Below are 22,293 nucleotides of genomic sequence, written 5' to 3' on the forward strand. Positions count from 1 at the left end.
TTTGTAGATAATTTTACTCCCTATAAGCTGTCTTGTATTATGTTCCTTTAAACAATTTTACAATAATCTAGCGGATAGGACTTTTTTCGAGTTTCTCTTTTATTTTCGCTAATTTTCCTGGTGTATAATTTTAAATGTAGGTATAGTAAAAAAATATAAATAGCTTCGTGTCTTTTGTAATATTCCTCGTATACTTATGATGCAGTGTGTATTTCTAAGACGAAAACTTTCACGTCATATGAAAGTTTACCATGAAATGGGAAAGGTTGAGAACTGGCCGAGATTGTCTGAGCACACGTACATTTTGTTGTTCGGGTTGAAATCAGTGGCGTTACGCTGCGAGTTTAGTACATTTAACTCGATATTTTGTCAGGAAACTTATATACCTTTTAATTATATTTCAACGTTTCTCGATAAATCACCCTGTACGGTTGGTCGTACTGTAACAACCCGAACCCATAATTCCACAACGCCGATGCCTATGTTCCTCATTGTACTAACAGCATCATTGTTAAGACATTTTGGCTAACCCTATCCACAACTTTCTGCAAACAACGGTGGCCCCTTGAAACCTTTCAAGTTCAGTATGTTAAAGATTCTGCCGAGAACTACAATAAGCCAGCGATAAAACTAAATCAACTGAAATATTTAATTAGAACTGGAAGTGACAAAGAATAATTGGGGATTATTTATTACTTAAACTTTGAACTCCGTGTAGCATTGTTTTCGAGATATTTCTAATTCTAACGTTAATGGAAATGCTTATTTCTCAGAAATTCCTTATATTTTTTAAATATTTGACAATTTGATATTTAACAAATTTTTTCTTATTTTAATTTGAAGATTTATTTTCGCTGTAAGACGCCACTAAGGAAAATCATTAAATATTTTGCTGTGGCACACTGGAGAAGGTAACGATTTATGTACAGATTTTTAAGGTATTATTTTGTATAGATATTTAGTGATTGTGTCGCTGCCATCTCTCCAATAACTGAAGGAAATAGGAGGAAACCATCCATGTCAGATTTGCCTTTCCTTTTTTTTTCAAAGAGATTAAACTATTATTGTTTGTTTAATTACATGGAATTTAATACGTTTAAGTAATGCATAATCGTTAATATGCTGATGTGTACCAAAAACCAATTAATAAAAAATAAAAAGATCTCCGCCTGTGGACGTCGGGCGTTTTAATTGCGACTGAGCGGTGAATACAGTTTCTCTACTTGAAAGCCGTGTGCTTTAAACTTTGAATTCAAGCCGACATTGAATATTAAATTTACTCACCGCCTTCATCTGTCATTATTAGTACTGTAGTGTTGGGCCCAAGTCCCTCGGGGTTAAATACCTGGACAGTGACGTAGTATTGAGTCCATGGCTCTAATTGTGTTAGAATGTGGTTCTGGAACAATACATAGTACATATTACTAGCAATGCAGTCGTTTTATTTCCATAACACCCTTGCAACAGCATAAGTTATGCACCTATTTCATAGATACATACGTACGTGAATAAATTTGTAAAATTATTTTAAATAAGTATTACGGTTAATTTAAATTGTAAGTAAATGCTATATATCGATATAAAACAGAAGCAGAAGCATTCTTCGAAAGAGAACTTTCAAATGTACCCTTCCGAACTTTTAAGATACGTATATAAAATAGAGCCACACATGCCCTAATTCTGTATTCTGAATTATTACTCGCAAACTTCACATATACACAAAGTTGGACCTTCGAAAAAGTCAATATATCATTTTGGTTGCCGTTACAGACGTGAATCTTACATTATATGACACATTTTGATTAAGTAGGCTTAGAATTGCTTTTACTTTCTTAGTTCAATGATAAATTACCATATATCACTTCTTAAATTTCACTGGATAAACCAATACTTAAAACTGAACTTAGCACCGTCATTTTTTAAATGCGAAGTTAATTTCTTTCAACTGTAACGAAAATGAAAAAAATGTTAATATCTTAAATCTATTTATTTTATATTTTTTATTAAGAAATTTGATAATTTGAATCGGTAATTTTCTTCTTATTTTATATTATGCGTATGACGACACTAAGCGAAACATTAGCAAATGTCTGTTTGCACAATTGTTAGCGATTTCTGCACCGATTTTTTAGTTAGGATTCTACGTTATTGATTCAATGATTTCGCGTTTTCCTCTAGAGGTCGCTAGATTGGACAATTTTTCACAAAGTAGACGTTTTTCGTTTGTGAAACCTGCTTATACGTACCTATAAGGAAACGGTATTGTTTGAAAATTTAAGACTAGAAACATAATTAACGAATTAGTCGTTATTAATATTTGGAATTTCAATAATAATTTTGTATCATTTTTATTTTGCGACTATAGACATTAATTTATTTAATCAATCCTACTTTTGGCGTAGGATTTGATATTTTCATTTAATGTCGTCACAACGCACATTTTATATTCCTTGGGACTTAAATGCTGTCAAAACGAAATCGGAAAGAAATTCGCGATGCAGTTTAGTTGGATAACATCCCACTTGAAGTATTGTATTGGGTGTTCTGCCAGTTTGTTTTCCTTTCTGAAACACTTCCTATATTCAAACTTAAACTGATCTGTTACCTTGGATATACATATAATTTAGGTATTTTATAAAATCTCTGGAACTGTTTCGGTACATTTCTGTTTGTCGTCACCAATTTGCCATACCTCTCCCAAGTTTGCTAAGTATATTTAGAGAGATAAATTGTATTCATGCTGCGGTAAGGTTTACTGCCCATTGAGCTTAAACTTGCTTTGGGTTAAAGCAGTTCTCCTTCTAAACAAACAGTAAAGTAACTCGATTTAAGCTAAATTTCTCTTATACGAGTACGAGCAGCGTATTACTCTTTTTTGTCCACTGAAAGTTAAGTTATTTAAACTTATTGCCAGTATAAATGCAGATTTATTTAAGTTTAAACGTACATATGTGCCGACATCATGATATATTTCATATATTCAGCTTAAAATTGAAGATTATTTTTGTCTATTCGAAACATTAGCAAAAATAGTTGAAGGTCAAATTATATTTTTTCATTCCAAACAAACAAACAATTTTCAGATAATCGGAAATCCGGAAAGTTTACTTAAAAATAATTAAGTTTAATATCTTAAGTAGTAAGTTTAAGCCGACAAACTTTGAGGTCCTGAGGTTCGTAAAAATCAGGTGTTATTTATTATAAAAATGCCTTGTGCCCAAATAGATAGCCGAAAGGAATAGAAAACTTTTGGGCAATAAATTTTTAACTTCAGTGGTAAAAGTCAAAGATTCGTTCCCTGTATGTAACGTATGTCAAAGTTGTAGCCCCGAACGTGTAAACTGACAAGCCTATAATATTCCAAATTTACCCCTTGTGTGGAATTGAATAGAATCCGTTAAGTATGTAAGGTACATACTTAATAAAGAATTTGTATAAGATGCGTTAACTTAATCTTGTAAGTAAATAGGACCTTTTTGCCTCATTCCGTGTTTAATAAACAAGAACTAGATAAACCCTTTCAAATATCGGAATGAGAGGGGAAACGCCGTACCTACCTGGATACAATCGCATGAGTAAAAAAGTCAAAGCAGGTACGTGGTTAGAAAACAAAGAGGTAAAGATATAGGAAAACGTTGAATAACATTTATGAGTTTATCTAAATAGTAAAATGTGTTTTTTGTAAATCGCTCGGCTCGAATATCGTTTCGCTTCCAAAACAACGAGTAGGTAAGCTATACATAAGCGGGAGTAAATAGGTAATTAATTTTCTTTGCTTAAAGTTAACATTTACTGTGTTGGTGAGGGATAAAAACTTATTTCTCTTCGATTCCGCTACGCGACATTGTATGATACGTATGAAATAGACGGTAGATTAAATTGGAACGGATCCTTCGGAATGTAGTAAACTCGTGGATTCGCGATTTTCCGGAGTTGCGATTTAATGGCTCAGAACTCTATTGTGCCAGTTGTAAGAAACTATTGCGTGGAAAGTTAAATATAGTGAGACAAGAAAGTCTCGCAAGTTCGTAAAATAAGTCTGCCACCGATAACAACGAAAAATTACTCACAAACGGATTAGTGACAGTAGTCCTTACAAAATAACAACTGCTTACGTTTTATAGTATTTTTAATTAAATGTGGTTTGTGGCATTTTCAGTCTCTCTTTTTATTTGATTCATCCGAATCAAATAAAAATAGTAGGTACCTAATTACCGACACTATTATAACAACCCAGATATTGTTTTTTATTCCACTCCAATATTGCGTGCTTGAATCAAGAATCTGTGGTGTCCATAAAAAAAATAACGACTCGAATGGTGAATACCATTGTCCTATTTCACCCCCATTTCGTGTTCTGTTGCGTTTGTTTAGCGGAAGTTCAGTTCTGATATGACCGCGGTTGAAACAGATAAGATGGGGTTAATTCTGGGTAAATATATTCTACGTTTGTCTTTGTTTTCTATTTTAGTTGCTTCTGATCTCTTACACATTCGCAAGCGATTATCGTTCAAATTTTTTTCACTCAGTATATTCGTGTTACGAGACGTCATGTAGATATACGTAAAGGATATATTTTTTTGTGGCGGTGCCCGAGTTTTATCTAAATTAGTGTTAATGTTTTTAGAGCGATGTAGTGCAACTTTGTAACAACGTTACATATTTTAGTGTAATTGTTCCCCAGGCATCGACCCGAAATCCCGACCAACACGTATATGATTATGGCGTGCTTAAGTGGCCCTCAAGGAGCTATTGATAATTCACCTTAGGAAAATTATTATAACTAATGGGTGTATGATTTAACAAAGATGTACAATTGCATTTAATTAAACTTTGTTTGTATCACCACTTTTGGAATGACCTTTACCAAACTAATTATTTCAGTGCAATGTAATTGTGTATCCTTCTACATAATTTGGGACTAAAAATATATTGGATTTGATCTGATGACTTTCTGGTTTTCACTACTTTTCCTTGGTGTCCTTCTAAACATTGCGAAAAAAGTGAACAAGGTACGAACAAATCCAAATTATTTTCGTATTTTTTCTCCTACACCAATTTGAGGAGTCGATTTCGAAAACACTTCGTGTAGAATTTAGGTTTCGAAATTTCTTCGCGTGTTTTTGTCCGCATCTCGAAAAGTAAACGAGATACGGGTAAACTAGTTACTTTCGAATTCATCGCATTAAAATCGAGATTATTGTCGAGTTTTTTTAATCCGATTTTCTGTCTTCGTCGATTTTCGAGTGGATTAATTAGATATTTTAATTTTTGCTCATCTACCTACGAAAATACAAATTTTTGTTTGTCCCTTGAAAATTCTAAAAAGTTCTTCGAGTCCTAGGGCGTAGGTGCCGAAATTGGTATCGGATTTCTCACGGATTGCCCTTTAATTTTAATATACAGTAATTTCGAAAAAACGCATAAGCCTTAACTGGAGGATAAATAACCTCAAAATTATTGATAAAAGTAATAGACTTCAGGAGTTTTGAATTATTTTTGGGCACTGAATGCTTTAAGTGGTTATTTAGTGATACCCTGTACGGAATGAGACTCATTTTTGTTACAAGCTGAAATTAATGCAAATTCTATTTGCGCTGAAATTGGGAGATATATTTCACACCGGTTTAGGCAAAACGTGAATATGGAAACGATTTATTAAAACAACCAAGAAATGTTTCTAAAGGGAGAAACGAAAACCAAAATCAGATTAATCAATAAAATTAACCGGAAGAGATTGTTGCTGAGATACTATTCATGTGAATTTCCCAGTTATCGTCGTAGCTAATAGATGCATATTTTCCTTTTAATTTACTTAACAGGAACATAATTAATATTCCTGCACAAATTGGTTCCGCTCCCGCCGACCAAGGTTCATTGGAAGCAATTATGAACAGATCAGATATGTCTGGAGATATCGGCATCTTCAAATTTCTTATGTTTAGTCCTTCTAGAAACAGGGAAAAAATCGAATATGTGTTAAATCGAAAGATCAGTAGGTACATTTGTAATTGATAATTGAATATGTTAAGGCAAATCCCAACACTAAAAATAATATGTTGATACTCACTGTGACCGTAGGATCTCGTAAGTAAATTTCCTTGTTATCCTCAGGATTTGTTCTCGGTTTGTAAGAAATGCGGTAGCCTAAAAATTCTCCAAATATCGTATCCGGCGGTGGAGCAAGCCAACTGAAGTAAACGGAGCTCGACGACACATTTTTGGCATTCGTTACGATTACGTGACCCGCAGGAACTAGAAAAAAAAGAGAAATCTTCATTATTTCGGTTACCTATTTATTTTATATATTTAATGTTTTACTGTTGCATGGTTCCCATGTCTAATTTATACAGGAATAAGACGATTTTTACTATTGACCAGGAACCCGACGTCTTTTGTTTTCGAGACACAGGGCGTGGAGTAGAATATTTTTATATCAAATTTTGGCCATCCTTTCAAAATACCCTGTATCTCGAGCAGTAAATACTCTTTTAGCTGTTTTCTCATTTTCTCATACTAAAAATACTGTATATCAATAAATTGTATGCTATTGTATGTGTATTTGAGGAATTAGGTATTTACGTAGTTTGTAATGTAAACTAAAACTTTTGTTGACCTAAAATACGACGAATTATCAAAATTTTCATGTTAACGGAACAACATATTTACAAACAATTACTTCTGTAAGCAAAATAAAAAGCTGATTGGCAATCAGTTTAGATACAGGGTAGATGGGTATTATATAAATGATGATGTTTGTGTATTCCAGTATAATACACACTAGCGAGAGCAGCATTATTTTATATTACGCTGAAAATGCTAGGTTAGTAATATTCGTTTCTCAATTTGCAAGGATCTAGAAAATCTTGATACAGGAAACTCTCAAGTCTACATAAAACTAAAATTATACCCAAGTATATCGTACTGTTCCGGTACAAAAACTACTTTTATAGACACTATGATTTGCGATATTTTGTAACTAAGTGTATCTTTAACAAATGAAACATGATCTGACATCCAACTATTATCGAAAATATTGTATTAGAAGTGATTAGAAAAACAAAGAATTATTGAGTTTAAACAGGACTTGCTGAGGAAAGGAAAATATTTAACATCAAAATGGGACCATTTCTGGAATACGTGCTTTTCTCGCAATAAAATGCAAATGCAAACATCCCCTTCAGCATTTGGAAGTAAAACAAGGGTTTTATGGTGAGTTATAGAAAAGTCGATGTTTTCTCTATAATTGATTTTGTTTTTATGTCGGAGAAGTTAAGTCCGATCCAATTTGTTAAAAATGTTAGTTCCTCCGTTTTCGACTGATACAGTTCGAAATCGTTCTCTGAAATGTATACGATATAGCTGAAAACAAATCAAATTAGTTAATAATATACATATAACTGTCTGTATGTTTCGTAGGTCTTGGACACGTCAGGGACTTTTTTTTCAAATTTTACTACGTCTATCTAATAATTAGTTTATGCTAGTAATGTTCCCATTTTCTTTTCATTTTAATACTTACTGAAACAGATTTATTTAATTTATCGCTGTATAACAGTGATCTTGGATGTTATTAGATACGCAGAAAAATTTAAATCGACAAAGTGATACCACAGACAAAATAGCTATCGCCACAGACCGCTACTGGAATAGGCCAACAGTTTAAAATTTTCGAATTGCCAGAGTACACCACCAGCAGAATTTTAGGAAAAATCAAATGCAGCGGCCCGCATACCTACGCGTATGCTAGCAACATATAAACAAGACTTTGGTAATGTTGCCAGGCGTACTTACGGATTTCTTTTGTCCACTTTTTTATCAATATCTGTTTTTTGCGTTACTGCATTTACTTAAATGTATGATGTAGGTATTGATAAAAATGTTTTTAAAGAATCAATCTATGTAGTTTCATATGATATTCTGCAGCTGTGTTACAGTTAGGTTATTTAATCATAATTTCATTAATGAGCTACTATTTTCATTTTTTGGTATTGAAATACTGCTGAAAATATATTTCCAAATAAACAAAATTTGTAATGATATTTTAAACAGCTTGTAATATATATATTTTAATATTTGATGATGATAGATTTATTTAATATACAAGGTGGGTTATTAGTACGTCGCGGAATGTAGGTACAGGCTTTTTGTATTTTGACATCCTCTTATAAGTTTAATAATAATTAAAGATAGAAAAAAAACTTCAAATACAAATGTACGACTTTTCCTTTATTTCTTTTTACATCAAAACTTGCCGATATAAAATATGTTTAAAGTAAAAAATCATTAAAAAAGTTAAAATGCCTGCAAGTCTGTGGCGATAAGCTATATTGTCTCTGGTGATACTGAATTAAATATTTATCAACATATGTACTATTAAAAAACAATTCAATTCCTATTCATTTCGATTTTATTAAAAAAACTGGAAACCTCTCTTTAAAAATCACGTGTAACTACGAGCCTTCATAAATGACGTTGGCAATTACATTTTAGTAAAGTTAAAAATTATTAAAGCAATAAGATCAAAGTTACGTCAAAATTCTCATCATGACATTTTTAATAGAAAAAATCGAACCATGAAGCAAATAAACAAATCCACCGTTAAAACTATAAACAGAAGAAAAACTTAATGACCAAAACTATCTAAATTAATATCTGTTTGTGCCTCTCTGAGTTCTAATTACTGCCTAACGCTATGGCATTCATTCAGCAACATTGTCATTTATCATTAATTCTCCTAGAAATGTGTCCCATTCTGGTTGAAAGACAATTACCGGATCCTTAATATTGTTCGGAATTTCTGTTCCACCTAAGACACATAATTGTAATTTAAGCCTACTTAATCATTTACTACAATAATTTTAATTAATGCGGTACTACCCACTTAAAAAAAATATACGCGGCATTTTCTCTACTATCAAAAACCCGAAAATGCAAAACATTTACCGTCAGAATTGTAATTTTACATTCCATATTGCTCCCTGTAAGTTTCTAAACCTTTTTCAATAAATCACGACCTTAGGGCAAAGTCATGTCGGCTTTATACAGGGTGTTCTCAAAGTTGAGTCATTTATTTTTTATTCATTACTTTAGTCGTTTACCAAATCGTTTATATAAAAGCTGCAAGAGAAGAGAGTTATAAAAATCCTGTTGTACAAAAATTGTTCAAAATTGTTATCATTTGTTTACCATTTATGTTTTTACAACGCAGTGGTCGAAACTGACAATAAATCGGGTTTCTATTATAAAGTTTTGAAATTTCATCTTGCTTTATTTGGCAACTTTTATATAAACGATTTTTGGTAAATCGACTTTTTTGCGAGTTCTACCAGCTGTTAAAATAAATGACTCAACTTTGAGAACACCCGATATAAATAAATCTGTTATATTGTCAGTACATAATTATTTACTTGTGAGGTTGTTTGGTGATTTTAATCAATTTTTTGACTTGGTAATTTTTGGGACAAATGTTTTATTTGGATGCTCATTTTCCTGTAAAAAAATCAAAAATTAGTAAAATTAGAACTCTAAAGGTTTAGTTAGATTTCATTTAGTTTTTAATCAATATATTATTTTTTATAGTTTTTCTTGCAATTAAATCAATGCAACGTAGTCGTTATTTTCTATTTCCATGTTTATCTACGTTACACGTTAATTAAATTGAGCATACCATACCAAAAAGGACCTGCTGCAGGTTACACGATGTAGATTTCATTTATCTTTCGAAATTAGGTCGGTCACCCTTGCTATAGTTGACTTGATGGTATAAAACATTGGATTAGTCGAGTATGAAACTCTCAACGTATCTTTTTCTTTCTAAAACTCACTCGCTTTTTGCACGCAGGTGACAGTTGTTCCTGTCTTTGACAAGTAGCGTCTCACGTGCCATAGACAGGAATGTTACTTGAAGGAGAAAGAAGTTATATAATGTTATTTTTTCAATATTTATTGTGACGCCAAACGTGGAAAGAGATTGCAAAGATAGTTGATAATGATATACCTAAAAGGACTATAATAAAACTGCAATACAGTGTGTCCGTTTCGTGGCTTCTTTTATCATAGCCCTCAATCAAAGAAAAAAAATCTTGTAAGAATGTCTATACAGGGTGTTACAAAAGGCAGAATTTTAAGGCCAAAATATAGAGGGTGTCCCGGTACTTGATACAATAAAATCGAGTACAAATAGATGAGGTCAAAGTAATATCAGTACTTCATATAAATTGAATAGTTTAGAGGATGTAAACAAAAATAACTTTTTAATTTTCACATTTGAAGGCCCGTAACTTGTTAACGAAGGCCCGTATGAAAAAATTTTATATGAGGAACTGATATTATTTTAACCTCATCTATTTGTACTGGACTTTTTTTGTATCATGAAATGTTGCCACTGCAATAGACTAAAATTCACAACGCATATTTTAACAATTTTCATAGAAAAAAATTTCCCTGATCCTATTATCGAGAGAAAGGTATTAATGAGGAGCATCTGTAAGAAAAATGTTGCTTGAGGTACTCTGTGGAGAAAATGTATCTATGCTAACAAAAAGTAATGCCCATTAATATTTTCGGATTATGTGCCCCTGCGCCGTTACGGCTAGGCGGCTTACTGGGTAGGATATGCAAGAATGGAAATGTCTTTATTGAATTCGCTCCAAATAGGTACAAGATTTATTACGCAAATTCTTATTAAAACACAAAGGGCCACCAAAAAAGACAACTAAAAAAACAATTGCGCTCATACTAATTTTATAAAACAAATCGCTTAAGAGAGTCGAGAGTTTTACAAAATCTAAGCAAGTTAGACACAATTTCTCTTCACTGTATCAGTTATACTAGTTTTCTGCAGAGTGTAAGACAGTTTACAAGCTGACAATACATTTAGAATAAGAAAAAAAGTATGTTTTTACCTGTTATGTTTATCATTACGCTTCCTGAACTATAATACGAGTATGTACTAGTACTAGAAAAAACACAAAAGGTACATTTTACGATGTTTACATGGGTAGCAATGTTTTCTGTGACCACAACAAAAAATTAAAGAAATCCTTGTATTTCGACGTTTCTATGGTTTGGACATTGTCGAAAAGAAGGCGATAGTCACAGTAGTCCTAGGATTTATTTTTGTCCCTGAGGGTTGGACTGACATTAACAGAAGACCACAGATTCGTGGGCTAATTCACCTATATCCGAAATCGCATAGTTTTGTCGCTAGATGGCCTCAAAGTTGGTGAAATTTTTTTGAATTTTGTAAATAACTCGAATACCTATTAATCGATTTTGATAATTTTTGGGGTGTGAACTTTTATTTTCGATCTACACATTTTGGTGTTATACAGAGTGTTTTTTAAACCTATTTTGAGTCCACAAATCTGTGGTGTTCCGTTGTACACGTTATTCTGTATATATATAAAGCCAAAAAAATATATATATATATATATATTAAAATATATTTATTTTCTTGGGAATTGGGTTCTGGTGTGATAGTCAGTTAAAAAAAAGGATAAAAAACAGCAGCTATTTCTTTCTTGACGTTTCGTTCTTGATCAGGAACTTTTTCAAAAGGCTTTTATTGTTAAAATTGTAATTGTTAATTAAATAAAACCTAAAATACAAACAGACTTTTTCCTGTAATTACAATTAATTTAATAAAAATATAATTTTGTCAAATACATACCTAAACAACCATTTTCCTTAGACTAAAATTTTTTTAAAAAACTATGCATCAGTCATCATCGTATTGGATAAATTATAACAATATAATATTATTGTGTTTTTTCATTTTAAATTTGAAAAAGGCTTGCATTTTTAAAAATGTCGAAATGTACCAGGAAAATATTTTTAATCGGCAATGTGGTACGTGGATACGTAAAATTAAAAACAGAAAGGACATCTAGTGATTTTATTGAACATTATATTTTAAATGTAGGTATAGAAAACTGTTTTAAATATTATTTGTTTATATGATAATCAGTGGAAATAACTAAAACGTAATTATTATTATTTGATTAAATTATGATATATTTGACTTAAGTTTTTAATGTCAGTTTTGTCGTTAATACTGTTTTTATTTTTTTTAATATGAATCATTTCTTGGATTAATCTTTTGTTATAATTTGGTTCTTTGACAAGAATTTTAGTTTCATCAAAATTGAAACTATGTTTTTTTTCTATAACATGTTAAGTGCTGTTGCACAATTTTTAGTACATTTATGGCCCTTTNACCTTTTTTTTAATCCGATGTCTCGCGAGCCAAGGAATTCGAATATCGTAATGCCAACTGTCTAATTTGCACATATTTTGTTATAAACAAAGTTTATTATTTATACATTAAATAAACTGTGTATTTTACCCTGTGCTATTGCATTTTTTCAATGAAAAAATTTTTGTTATGTATATATTTCAACACTGAATATGAATGTATTTAGTTATTTTATTTTTGTTTAAACAAATTAAAAAAAAAATAATTATTATTTAGAAATTAATTTTTTTGTTAAATACAGATAAAATTAAGAAAAAATAGTAGGTACTATATATTTTTTTAAATTTTTTAAACATTTTTGCAATTCTGAAAATATTCCGGACCTCGCCCAGATCTAGGGATCTACACTTTTATTATGTGAGTTGTACTGAAGGTAGTCTACAAAAAATTTGCATGCCCCGCCCCCTCTCACATCCACCTCCAAACAGGTCCGCGCTGGTCTATAATGAGTTTTGGTGCCTCAGCGATGCTAGGAGAAAAAACTAACTTCGAACAAAGCAGCATCAAAAACTGTTGCTTAGAATGCTTAGGTGAATACAGTTTTTATATTTACACAATATTTTTCTACTTCCAATCCAAGTTTACGTTTTAACGTGAGATTTTTTGTTTTGTTCCAGAGCTCATCAATGCTAGAAGTGATCGACGAAAAACTGTGTAAGTACAATTTTTATGTTTGTAGTACCTATATGATATTTACCTGCATGAAAATATATTTCAGTGTTATATACAGAAATTTAATTATTTTGTTCTTAAAGCGAAGATGTAAGCTCTCAACACGTAGTACTGATTTATTTTCTTATAATCATTTTACGAGCCCACTTGTAGTCGATAAAATCGATAATATTATTAAGGGTTTATTCCGAGTTGCACAAAAGATGTGGTTGCCTCGTGGTTTTCTCAAGACTTAATAAAAGGCAAACTCGAACAAAATAATAGCTTAAAGTATTGGCCGTTACAAGGTCTAAAATACACTGTTTAGCTGGCTTTGTAATCTTTAAGAGTTTGTAATACGGTAATACGTATTAAAAATACTGTAGTCTACTCTTTCTGTGATGTTTATTAAGTGTGCAAAATTAAATTAATTACATTTTATATTTTATAAAATAATGTATCGCGAAAATTAACATAAAACTAGTTTGTTGTAAATTTATAACATTTTCGACATGGTTTTTAAAATGGTCGTATTATTGAGACTGTTCTGTAATTATTGAACGAACAATATTCTTTTAACGTGTAAAGTTTTAAACATCGTGTATATAGGTAAACGGATTCCTGCTATTAATTGTGGCGTTTTGTGCAAAGATATCTATTAACAAGGCATATTTGCCTGAACACGGGCTACGTGTGTCCAGTAATTAAACTACTAGTGCCGTATTCTACGTTAATTGCAGCTTTGATGTCTGTAGTAAGCAACCAAGTCGCCTCAACCGCGGATATCAATAGCTGCGCTTTAATGAACGTCGTTCGGACATACCCACGATTGTTACCAAGAAAATAGAAACAAATATTCCAACGGATAATACAAATTTTATCGGCGTTTATCAATCAGTTAGAGGATCTCCACGAAAACTTGGTATTAATGTACCTGCGTACTACACAATATATTGTTTTGATTTAATCAATACACGAGTAGTACAGCAAAAACCTATGCGATCCATAAATGTTATTGATCCTCAGTAAGCTTGATAAATTACGTTCGTCTGGCGTACAGGGCGATTCCGATCTTTAACCTTTACATTCACTAAATTAAATATATTCATGTTGTTTTCAAATAATCATTGATTAAAAAATTTTTAATAAACAGGTATATGTATACTTTCTTCACACGCAATCTTCTTAAACCCAGATCCTGTAAAATTGCAGTTGCTTTCGTGGTTGCGAGCCACCGTTAAGCATTTCTTAAAGATTAATTAAATTGTTTTGTTGAATTTAAACCTAAATGAAGCCTCGAAATTCGTCGGTTTCGAAAATAACTTAATGAGTACGCTCAAATATGAATAGAAGTTGGTCGTTTTTTTTTTATCTTATACAATATTCGTTGTTATAACCTCAAGCTTATTTCGATAGATAAAAGTGTAAGCAAGCATTCGATAATAATAAATAAATACTCTCCTTTTTATCTGAAAAGTATATAATTAAAATATGAGGGGCTCGAGTATATTTCATCCTAAATTTTAAGACGTTCCGTTTTTAATTGCAAATTGTTTTGCAAGTTAAATATGGCTTTGACTAGGAGATATTCATTTACGTATGTGCAAAGTGACGACCAGACGGACGGCGACGGTGCTCCGGATAATAATTACTTTTTTCACAAAGCACTGCGTAGAATAAGTCGCCCGCAACTATCGACCCCAACTAGACTATAAGGATAAAGAGGGGTTGCATTTACCCTAGCTGCAGTACGTCGTAAGATATCGCAGGAGCGTGTTTTAAAATCTCCTAATTAATAGTAAAGGGTTTAGCCATTATCGATGCTAAGACTGCCACAAAATCGATGGTCATTCGGTTTAATGAAGATTGCTACAATCAGGGCAATGGATGTTGTTCCCAAATTATCACGAACTCCGTTGAAATAATCAGTATTCATTCTACTCGTACCGATGTTAGTAAAAAATCACATTACCGTTCTTAGGATACGTTCTTATATATACGTCTCGATATACGTATAGGTAAATCGGATACAATTCATAATTTAATACGAAATTTATTCTGGAATATAGAACTGTTGTTTTCGATAAAAAAGTAAAATGAATCTTCACTTATTTTTTTGGAGAAACCACCGTGAAGCTGAAGAAGTTCAACAAATACTAGTACACCTGAGGGACGAGTGAATTGTTTGAAAAATTTTAAATATACAGGCTCGGAAAGTCCCCATGGTTCATCAGCCGTTACGTGAGAGCGATAAAGTAGGTCATAGAAATCCATGCGATAGAAAAGGATGGCTATAATGAAGGCGTCTCCACAAATAAGATCCACTTCCACTTGTAATTCAGCGACCGGTGGTCATCTTTGTTTTCGTCGTTTGCCTTTTCTGTAATAGATGTCACTACTTATACAATTCCGACTTCGTATTCCGATATGTTAATACAATCCGTGGACAGAGNTTATGATATATTTGACTTAAGTTTTTAATGTCAGTTTTGTCGTTAATACTATTTTTATTTTTTTTAATATGAATCATTTCTTGGATTAATCTTTTGTTATAATTTGGTTCTTTGACAAGAATTTTAGTTTCATCAAAATTGAAACTATGTTTTTTTCTTTAACATGTTTATTAAGTGCTGTTGCACAATTTTTAGTATATATCACACCAAAATATATATATATATATATATACCTTTTTTCCAACATTAGCAACCTACAGACTGTTCAGTTAAAGACTTAATAATAAAGTTTTCAAATGGAAGAACTATTAAAAGTTACTTCTAATCACCTAGCTATTTTTAGTAATCACAGAATTGTTAAGGTTATAATACAATATTTATTGCCACAAATTTGAATTTAGCTCTCAGTAGAATATTCTTACACGAAATATGTTAAGTTACTAAATCAAATTGGTACAAATAGATGTAAATCATATGGGACAAATGGCACGACACGATTAGTTTTAAAAATAGTCCTGCGTAGCACCCAAAAAATGTCAAATGTTAGTTAAAATAGTTCTTTCTGAGACATTTCTCATAAAGAGCAACTTAAACTAACATTTGAAGGAATTGTTATTCACTAGAATATTCCAATTAAGATTTACACAAGCAATAAAAATTATACACGGCAATGTTGAATTCAGTCGCATTGTGTTAAGAGTAGTTCATGACATGTTTTAAAGTAAGGAGCAGTACTAAGTCAGTTACTATTATCGTCTAAGCAAAATTTGAAACACATACAGAGCGCATACAACAAACGTAAATACAAACTAACGTTAATTATTCCGTTTCGCGGTTTAACTAAACTACATCTGCAAATGTGTGGTGCACCGTGCTCCCGCTTTAATCCGGGAGAAAATCCCCGCCAACGTGTTGTGCTATATGCCACCCTTCACCGTTCAACAAGCACTATTGTATATTCCTCCTGCAACCTTCACAATATGGCCGTTTACCTATGGCCCAAACCTTTTTCATCGAATTATCATCCTCGAAGTAGTGCTGCCACCTTTTCTTGCTTCCTCCAGGCTACCGTTACCGTCGCCAAACTCCATTGAAACAATTAATATCGGAGGCAGGAATTGAGGCTTCGACTTTTCAAAACATCGGTAAAACTATTGACAAAACAAAACTCCAGGAAAACAATCAATTTTAACAGTGACAATTGTACAGGGTGTTAACTAAATACGTAGACAAACTATAAGGGGCGATAATGTTGAAGTTTGAAAAAATCACCCGTTCTAAAGTATCTCTGCAGATGTTTGATGCGGAGTGAAGAGACTTGAATTAATTTATCTAATTAAAGGTAAAAATCCACTTAATTCGGATATACTTGTACACCCTGTATTATGTTAGTGAAATTAATATCAATCCTGGGGTTGGACAACGCAGGGACGTACATGGGAATGAATTATGAAGAGTAAATACTTCATGATATTCAAGACTTTCAAGTTATCGAGGAAGGGGAGTGAAAGGGAACCATTTAATTTACAAAATGTAAGGTTTGAACATTAAAATTAATTTCGGCTGTAATGGAAACGATCTTTCAAGACTTCTGGGGGTACTACAAATAACCGTTGTTAGAACTTAAGAGGGAAATATTGCGAATCTCATATGACTGAATTACCCGAACTAATAGGAACGCAAAATGTACAAAATAAAACGTAATAAATTCAAAGGTGATAAGTACGCAAGAATAATAATAATTTAGTTAGTTTATAGGATATATCCTGAAGGTGCTTCAGTTGGGTCCCCCGTGAAACAAAATACCAATTTTCGGGAGACGAATGGGCTGCTATTTTACACGGTCCAGATAACATAACCACAAAGGAGATAAAATATAACGTTAACGTACACATATAAGATTTACGTTATCTCCGTCTAGCTAGATAGTAGAAGTACCTTAATGTCATCACGGATAACTTTTTGTCTAATTGAGAGCGTGCAATGTCAAAATAACTTTCCCAAACAAGTTAAAAGCAATTGATGACACCAAATAAAGTGACCAGAGAACATCATACTCAAAATGTAAACACACTAATCTGAATCATAACATGTTTGCTTGTTTTTATGCAAGCGTTTGGAGAGCTGGCTAACTGTATGTTTTACGAGATAGCTAAACAAATCAACTTTTAAATATTACCTGGTGGAGTATCAACGCCACTTTTTACTATAAATTTTAATGTATATTGTATCCACATTTTTAGTCTATCTCTGGAGCGTGTCGCCGTTATTAACACTAACAAAGCTTTTATTGGGCACAAAACATAAGCTATTAGTGGGCGCCAATAGCGCGATTGAATTTTAATTAAATCAAACCTATTAAGGGCTCATTTAAACCCATAGCCCGAAGCTATAAATTAAAAATCAATATAAGTAGCTGACTAATTTTTAAAATGTTTGCGCTTTGTCAGTTCTTGTTTTGTAATTAGATTTCCAGATAATTGTAACCACTTTTAACGTGGCAACTCAACAAGTACCGTGAAGATTGAAAGGGTAAAAGAAAATTACATCAAAGGACTTTTAAAGAGCATTATTGAGTCGACTGGTTAAAAATTTAATTTCCCTCATTTTTTAACGAGTACCAGGTACATGATGAAATTTTTTCGCTCGCATAAAGGTTGTATTTTTAGAATATATATGAGTAAATTTTCTACTCTAAATGTCTTGTTAATTATTCACATGGCTCTTATGTACTTCTTTATATAATCAAAATTAATTTCCAACTTCCTTTTCTCCGTCCTTTAGAATCAAAGTGAACCAGCGAGTCGCATTTAGTCAAAATTTATGGAAATACAAAATAAATAAATTCAAATAGAAGCATATCATCATACTTAAACAATCTTTATCTTGGAAATAAGACAGACAAACGGAGCACCTCCGTTTGGTTTTTTAACTTTGAATAAACACCTGAAAATTCACTGTAACTTTCACGACTTTGTAATAATAGTCGTGGGACGAACAGTCGTATAATTTATGTATATCTCTGATTTATCTGTCTACCCTCATTTATATTCATGGATGTATATGAGCCGGAGCTGACTGGGAGTATGGGTTAGAAAGTAACTTTTGCTGCACTTTAAATATACAATTAATTTCCTGTCAACTACATAGACAAACGTTTTTCGAGTAGTAATATTTAACTGATGCAATTTTTTGGTAAAAGGGATCAATTTGGTTACGTCATTTTGTGCACATGTCGTAATGACGCCCTGTACAATCCAGTTTGAAGCGCTTGAACTGAATTCAGATGGCATATTCTTTCCTCGAAAAATTTGTCCTACCATTCCATCGCCAGTCTCCCGAGAGTATAACGAATTAAGGTCTGCTTTAAGTGCTTTGTACGGCGAATCCGGATTACATAATGAAGAGACAAAAATTATGACAGGAAAAGCAAAAAATAGCGATCAGCGAACGTGTACCGTTTAACAATGGGGGCTCGCGAACAATCAAGGTTGTTTACTCCTTAGTTAAACCTTCTAGTTAACGACTAACTAGTTTAATACAATGGGAAATGTTGTCACTGTTGTAGGTTGTAGGTTACCTAGAAATGGGCAAAAGTTCGCGAATAATAAAAAGTAAATATCACTCACTAACGACGATTTAAATATGAGTCGCCAATCCGTGTTGAGAATAACACTACTATTCTTTCTTTTGTTTCACTAGTTGGTAACACTGTTTAAAATTAAATAATTATTTGTCTAAGAAAATTAGTTTTAGCGTAGATCTTGAATCACTATACGTATGTGTATTTACGTGATGTTAAAGCTCATGTCATTTTAATTTTGCATGTAACGTTGCTATAGAACATTTTCAAAATTGCAGAGTTTTTAACTTATATCTAGAACCTATGCATTTTGGTAGAATATTAAAGAAAAAAAGTTTTACAATTGAATTTTGCACAAGATACTGTAAGTTAAAAATGTTTAAATTTATTACCGATGTTACTTATAATAAAACAACACAGCAAATTTTATTAAAATCACTTCCATAGTTTTCGCAAAATAATTTTTTGAAAAAATTTAAAAAAAAAAAATTCGAATTTTCAAAATGTTGCACAACCTCAAATAAAGCATCTAGATAATTGAGAATTTTTTCACATAGAAAAGACCACTCAACCTTAAAAATGGTTTTAAGAAAATTGAAATCAGTTGATTAGGACGGCCACAGTAAATTTTAAAGTTAACACTCTTTTTTTTAATTTTTATACAATCAGATTACATTTGTCAATTTGCGATTTAGTTTTTTCAAAATTTATAATTTTAAAGTACTCGAAAAGACGCTTCTTTTTTTAAAAAAAATTAAATTCCGTTTATTGGTTCTCGAAATATCAGCGGTCAGAGTTTATCGGCATTTACCGTTAATTTATAAACAATTTAGCAATAATCTTTGATCCAGTGGCTTCATTTTTTCGAGTTCTAAGGTGGAAAAAATGTTCGTATCCATAAGTTATCGGCAACATCGATAAATAAGCGAAAAATCTGTCGCTCGCACGCGTGAAAAGTGACTCAAAACACAAAAAGTGGGGGAGGGGGCTTTCGCTCCAAGACTGAATTCGGAGGTTCAAAATGCGATAGACCAAATTAAGTTTTTACTCGAAAAAAGTCCTATCCGCTAGATTATTGTAAAATTGTCTAAAGGAACATAATACAAGACATCTCTCGTCTGGTGAGTCAAAAACTTTTATTAGCTAACTTTTATATTTAAACAAATAAGTGAGGAAAACAGTTTTTTCACTTTGCAGGGAAACCATCAATTTTAGCGGAAAGTGACTCTCAGACAGCTTATAGGGAGTAAAATTATCTACAAAATGACACTTGTTAAATTAAAATCGGTTAATAAACANTATAAAGTTGAAATTTTCTTGAACCTTTTGTTTAATATTAAAATATATTTATTTTCTTGGGAATTGGGTTCTGGTGTGATAGTCAGTTAAAAAAAAGGATAAAAAACAGCAGCGATTTCTTTCTTGACGTTTCGTTCCTGATCAAGAACTTTTTCAAAAGGCTTTTATTATTAAAATAGTTATAATTAATAAAATTAAAACCTAAACAACAACTATTTTACGTCAAAATTTTAAAAATATGCATCAATCGTCATACAATGGACATATTTTCATAATATAATATTATCTTTTTTCATTTTAAATTTGAAAAAGGCCTGCGTTTTTTAATATTGTAAATGTGTCTGGATAATACTTTTAGTCGGCAATGTGGTACGTGGATACGATGAAAATGAAAATAATTTTCATTTTCATATTTCATATTTCAATATATATATATATATACAGGGTGTAACTTTGAGTGGGGATCATATTTATACAGATGCTTCCTTTGACCTTTAGAAACCACTATCAACAGTTTGTTTTTTATTTAAATTCCGTCGTATAAACTTTATTTTTTTTAACCTTTTTTTTAGTAATTTTCGTTCTTCGCTGCTGGAGAAGCTAGTGTAACCTGAAATAACGGCGCGCTTTAGTCTCAGCGCATGCACAATTCTACACCATTCGCCGCGAGTTACTTTTGTTGAGCAACAATTAGATAGATGTCCAAACAGTTTAAATAACTAGATAGATTTCACAGTGTCTAATGACACTTACAGTGTACGATAATTCAATAAACAAAGAAATCTAAATTAAAAATTTAGATAAATTTGGAAGGAATATACTGAAGATGAATTTTTTGAGACAAAACGTCTGAATCTGGTTCGGGCTGAGGCAGTACAGTATTGGGGATCATGAAGGCTTGCAAAAAATGTAGGTAATAAAATTTCTAGGGTCGTATTTAAAAAAATGAAGTTGATGATGGTCTTGCAGAGACGAAACATTACATATAAAATTTGATAGAGGACAAAAAGTGGCCATGAGAAAGTGTTCTTCTTTTTTCAATATCACCTCAAACAAGCCTGAAATGAAACAAAAAAGGATTTCCAAAATTACGGTTTCTCTTCCCTGTAGTGAGAAGTGAATTTGTAACAGCCTGTATATGTATAGCGCTATCCAAAAAGTTTGCAGCTTTATGTATAAATTTAATAAATTCCTTCGATTGTCAGTTGTCTCTGCATGTCGTCAAATCAAAATAGAGCCTGTCGAAGCTCATAAAACGTGTGTTATATACGAGGGGCAGACGAAAACTGCGAATCGGCCCAAGAGTAAAGTACCTTTATTTTCAACCCTAGGGGGAAATGTTATAAAGAAAAAGTTATTTCCCTCTATAAGATTAGGCCGAATATAAAGTTTCAGTTTATTATATTGAAAAGGCGATTCCTGGACATTTTTGTAACTTTCCCTCGTATAATTTGAGCGAAAACATCCGTCACTAAAGTCACGTTTTTTAATACACTTCTACAAGAAAAACGTTATAATTCCTAAAAACAGATTCAATCATGAACTAATAAGGCCGTTATAAAAAATGGTGTAGAAAATATGAATAAATTTGGTGCCAACTTTATTTTATGTTCAAGAATAATATAAAAACTATGTAAAATGGTAAACCTCGTATACACCAATTCTTAAATTAACAGACAGTTCATTTGTTCAAAAAATATTAACTCTGGTTGCTATAAGGTGGAAACAATTTTTATTTTACAAAGCAATATAAAAAACGTATAAGAAATACAAAAAGAAAACTGATATCACTAACAATCAAATTTTTAACTACGGAATACCCTACTTCTAGGTGAACTATTATAGGCGATACTTATTGAATAACATTAAATTAACATTAACATTTAAAATATTCTTGAACATAAAATAAAGTTTGCACCAAGTTTGCCTTATTAGTTCCTGATTCCTTGTTTTCAGAAATTGTAATGTTTTTCTTGTAGAAGCATATTAAAAAAACGTGACTTTACTGATGGATGTTTTCGTTCGAATTATGGTACTAGGGAAAGTTG

The 22,293-nt window shown here is 31.8% G+C and overlaps 1 protein-coding gene across 1 annotated transcript in view; it reads right to left on the reverse strand.

The window, feature by feature from the left end:
* LOC108914689 (receptor-type tyrosine-protein phosphatase S-like) overlaps nucleotides 1-22,293 on the reverse strand; it is a 41,368-nt gene that overhangs the window by 1,470 nt on the left and 17,605 nt on the right. Inside the window, exons 2-3 of the mRNA XM_018720540.1 lie at nucleotides 6,071-6,255; nucleotides 1,285-1,399 (exon numbers count right to left, since the gene is read on the reverse strand). Of these exons, the coding sequence (XP_018576056.1) occupies nucleotides 1,285-1,399; nucleotides 6,071-6,255 (300 nt within the window). The remainder of the gene's footprint in view (nucleotides 1-1,284; nucleotides 1,400-6,070; nucleotides 6,256-22,293) is intronic.

Source organism: Anoplophora glabripennis, unplaced genomic scaffold, assembly GCF_000390285.2.
Source record: "Anoplophora glabripennis isolate ALB-LARVAE unplaced genomic scaffold, Agla_2.0 scaffold727, whole genome shotgun sequence".
Lineage (NCBI taxonomy): Eukaryota > Metazoa > Arthropoda > Insecta > Coleoptera > Cerambycidae > Anoplophora > Anoplophora glabripennis.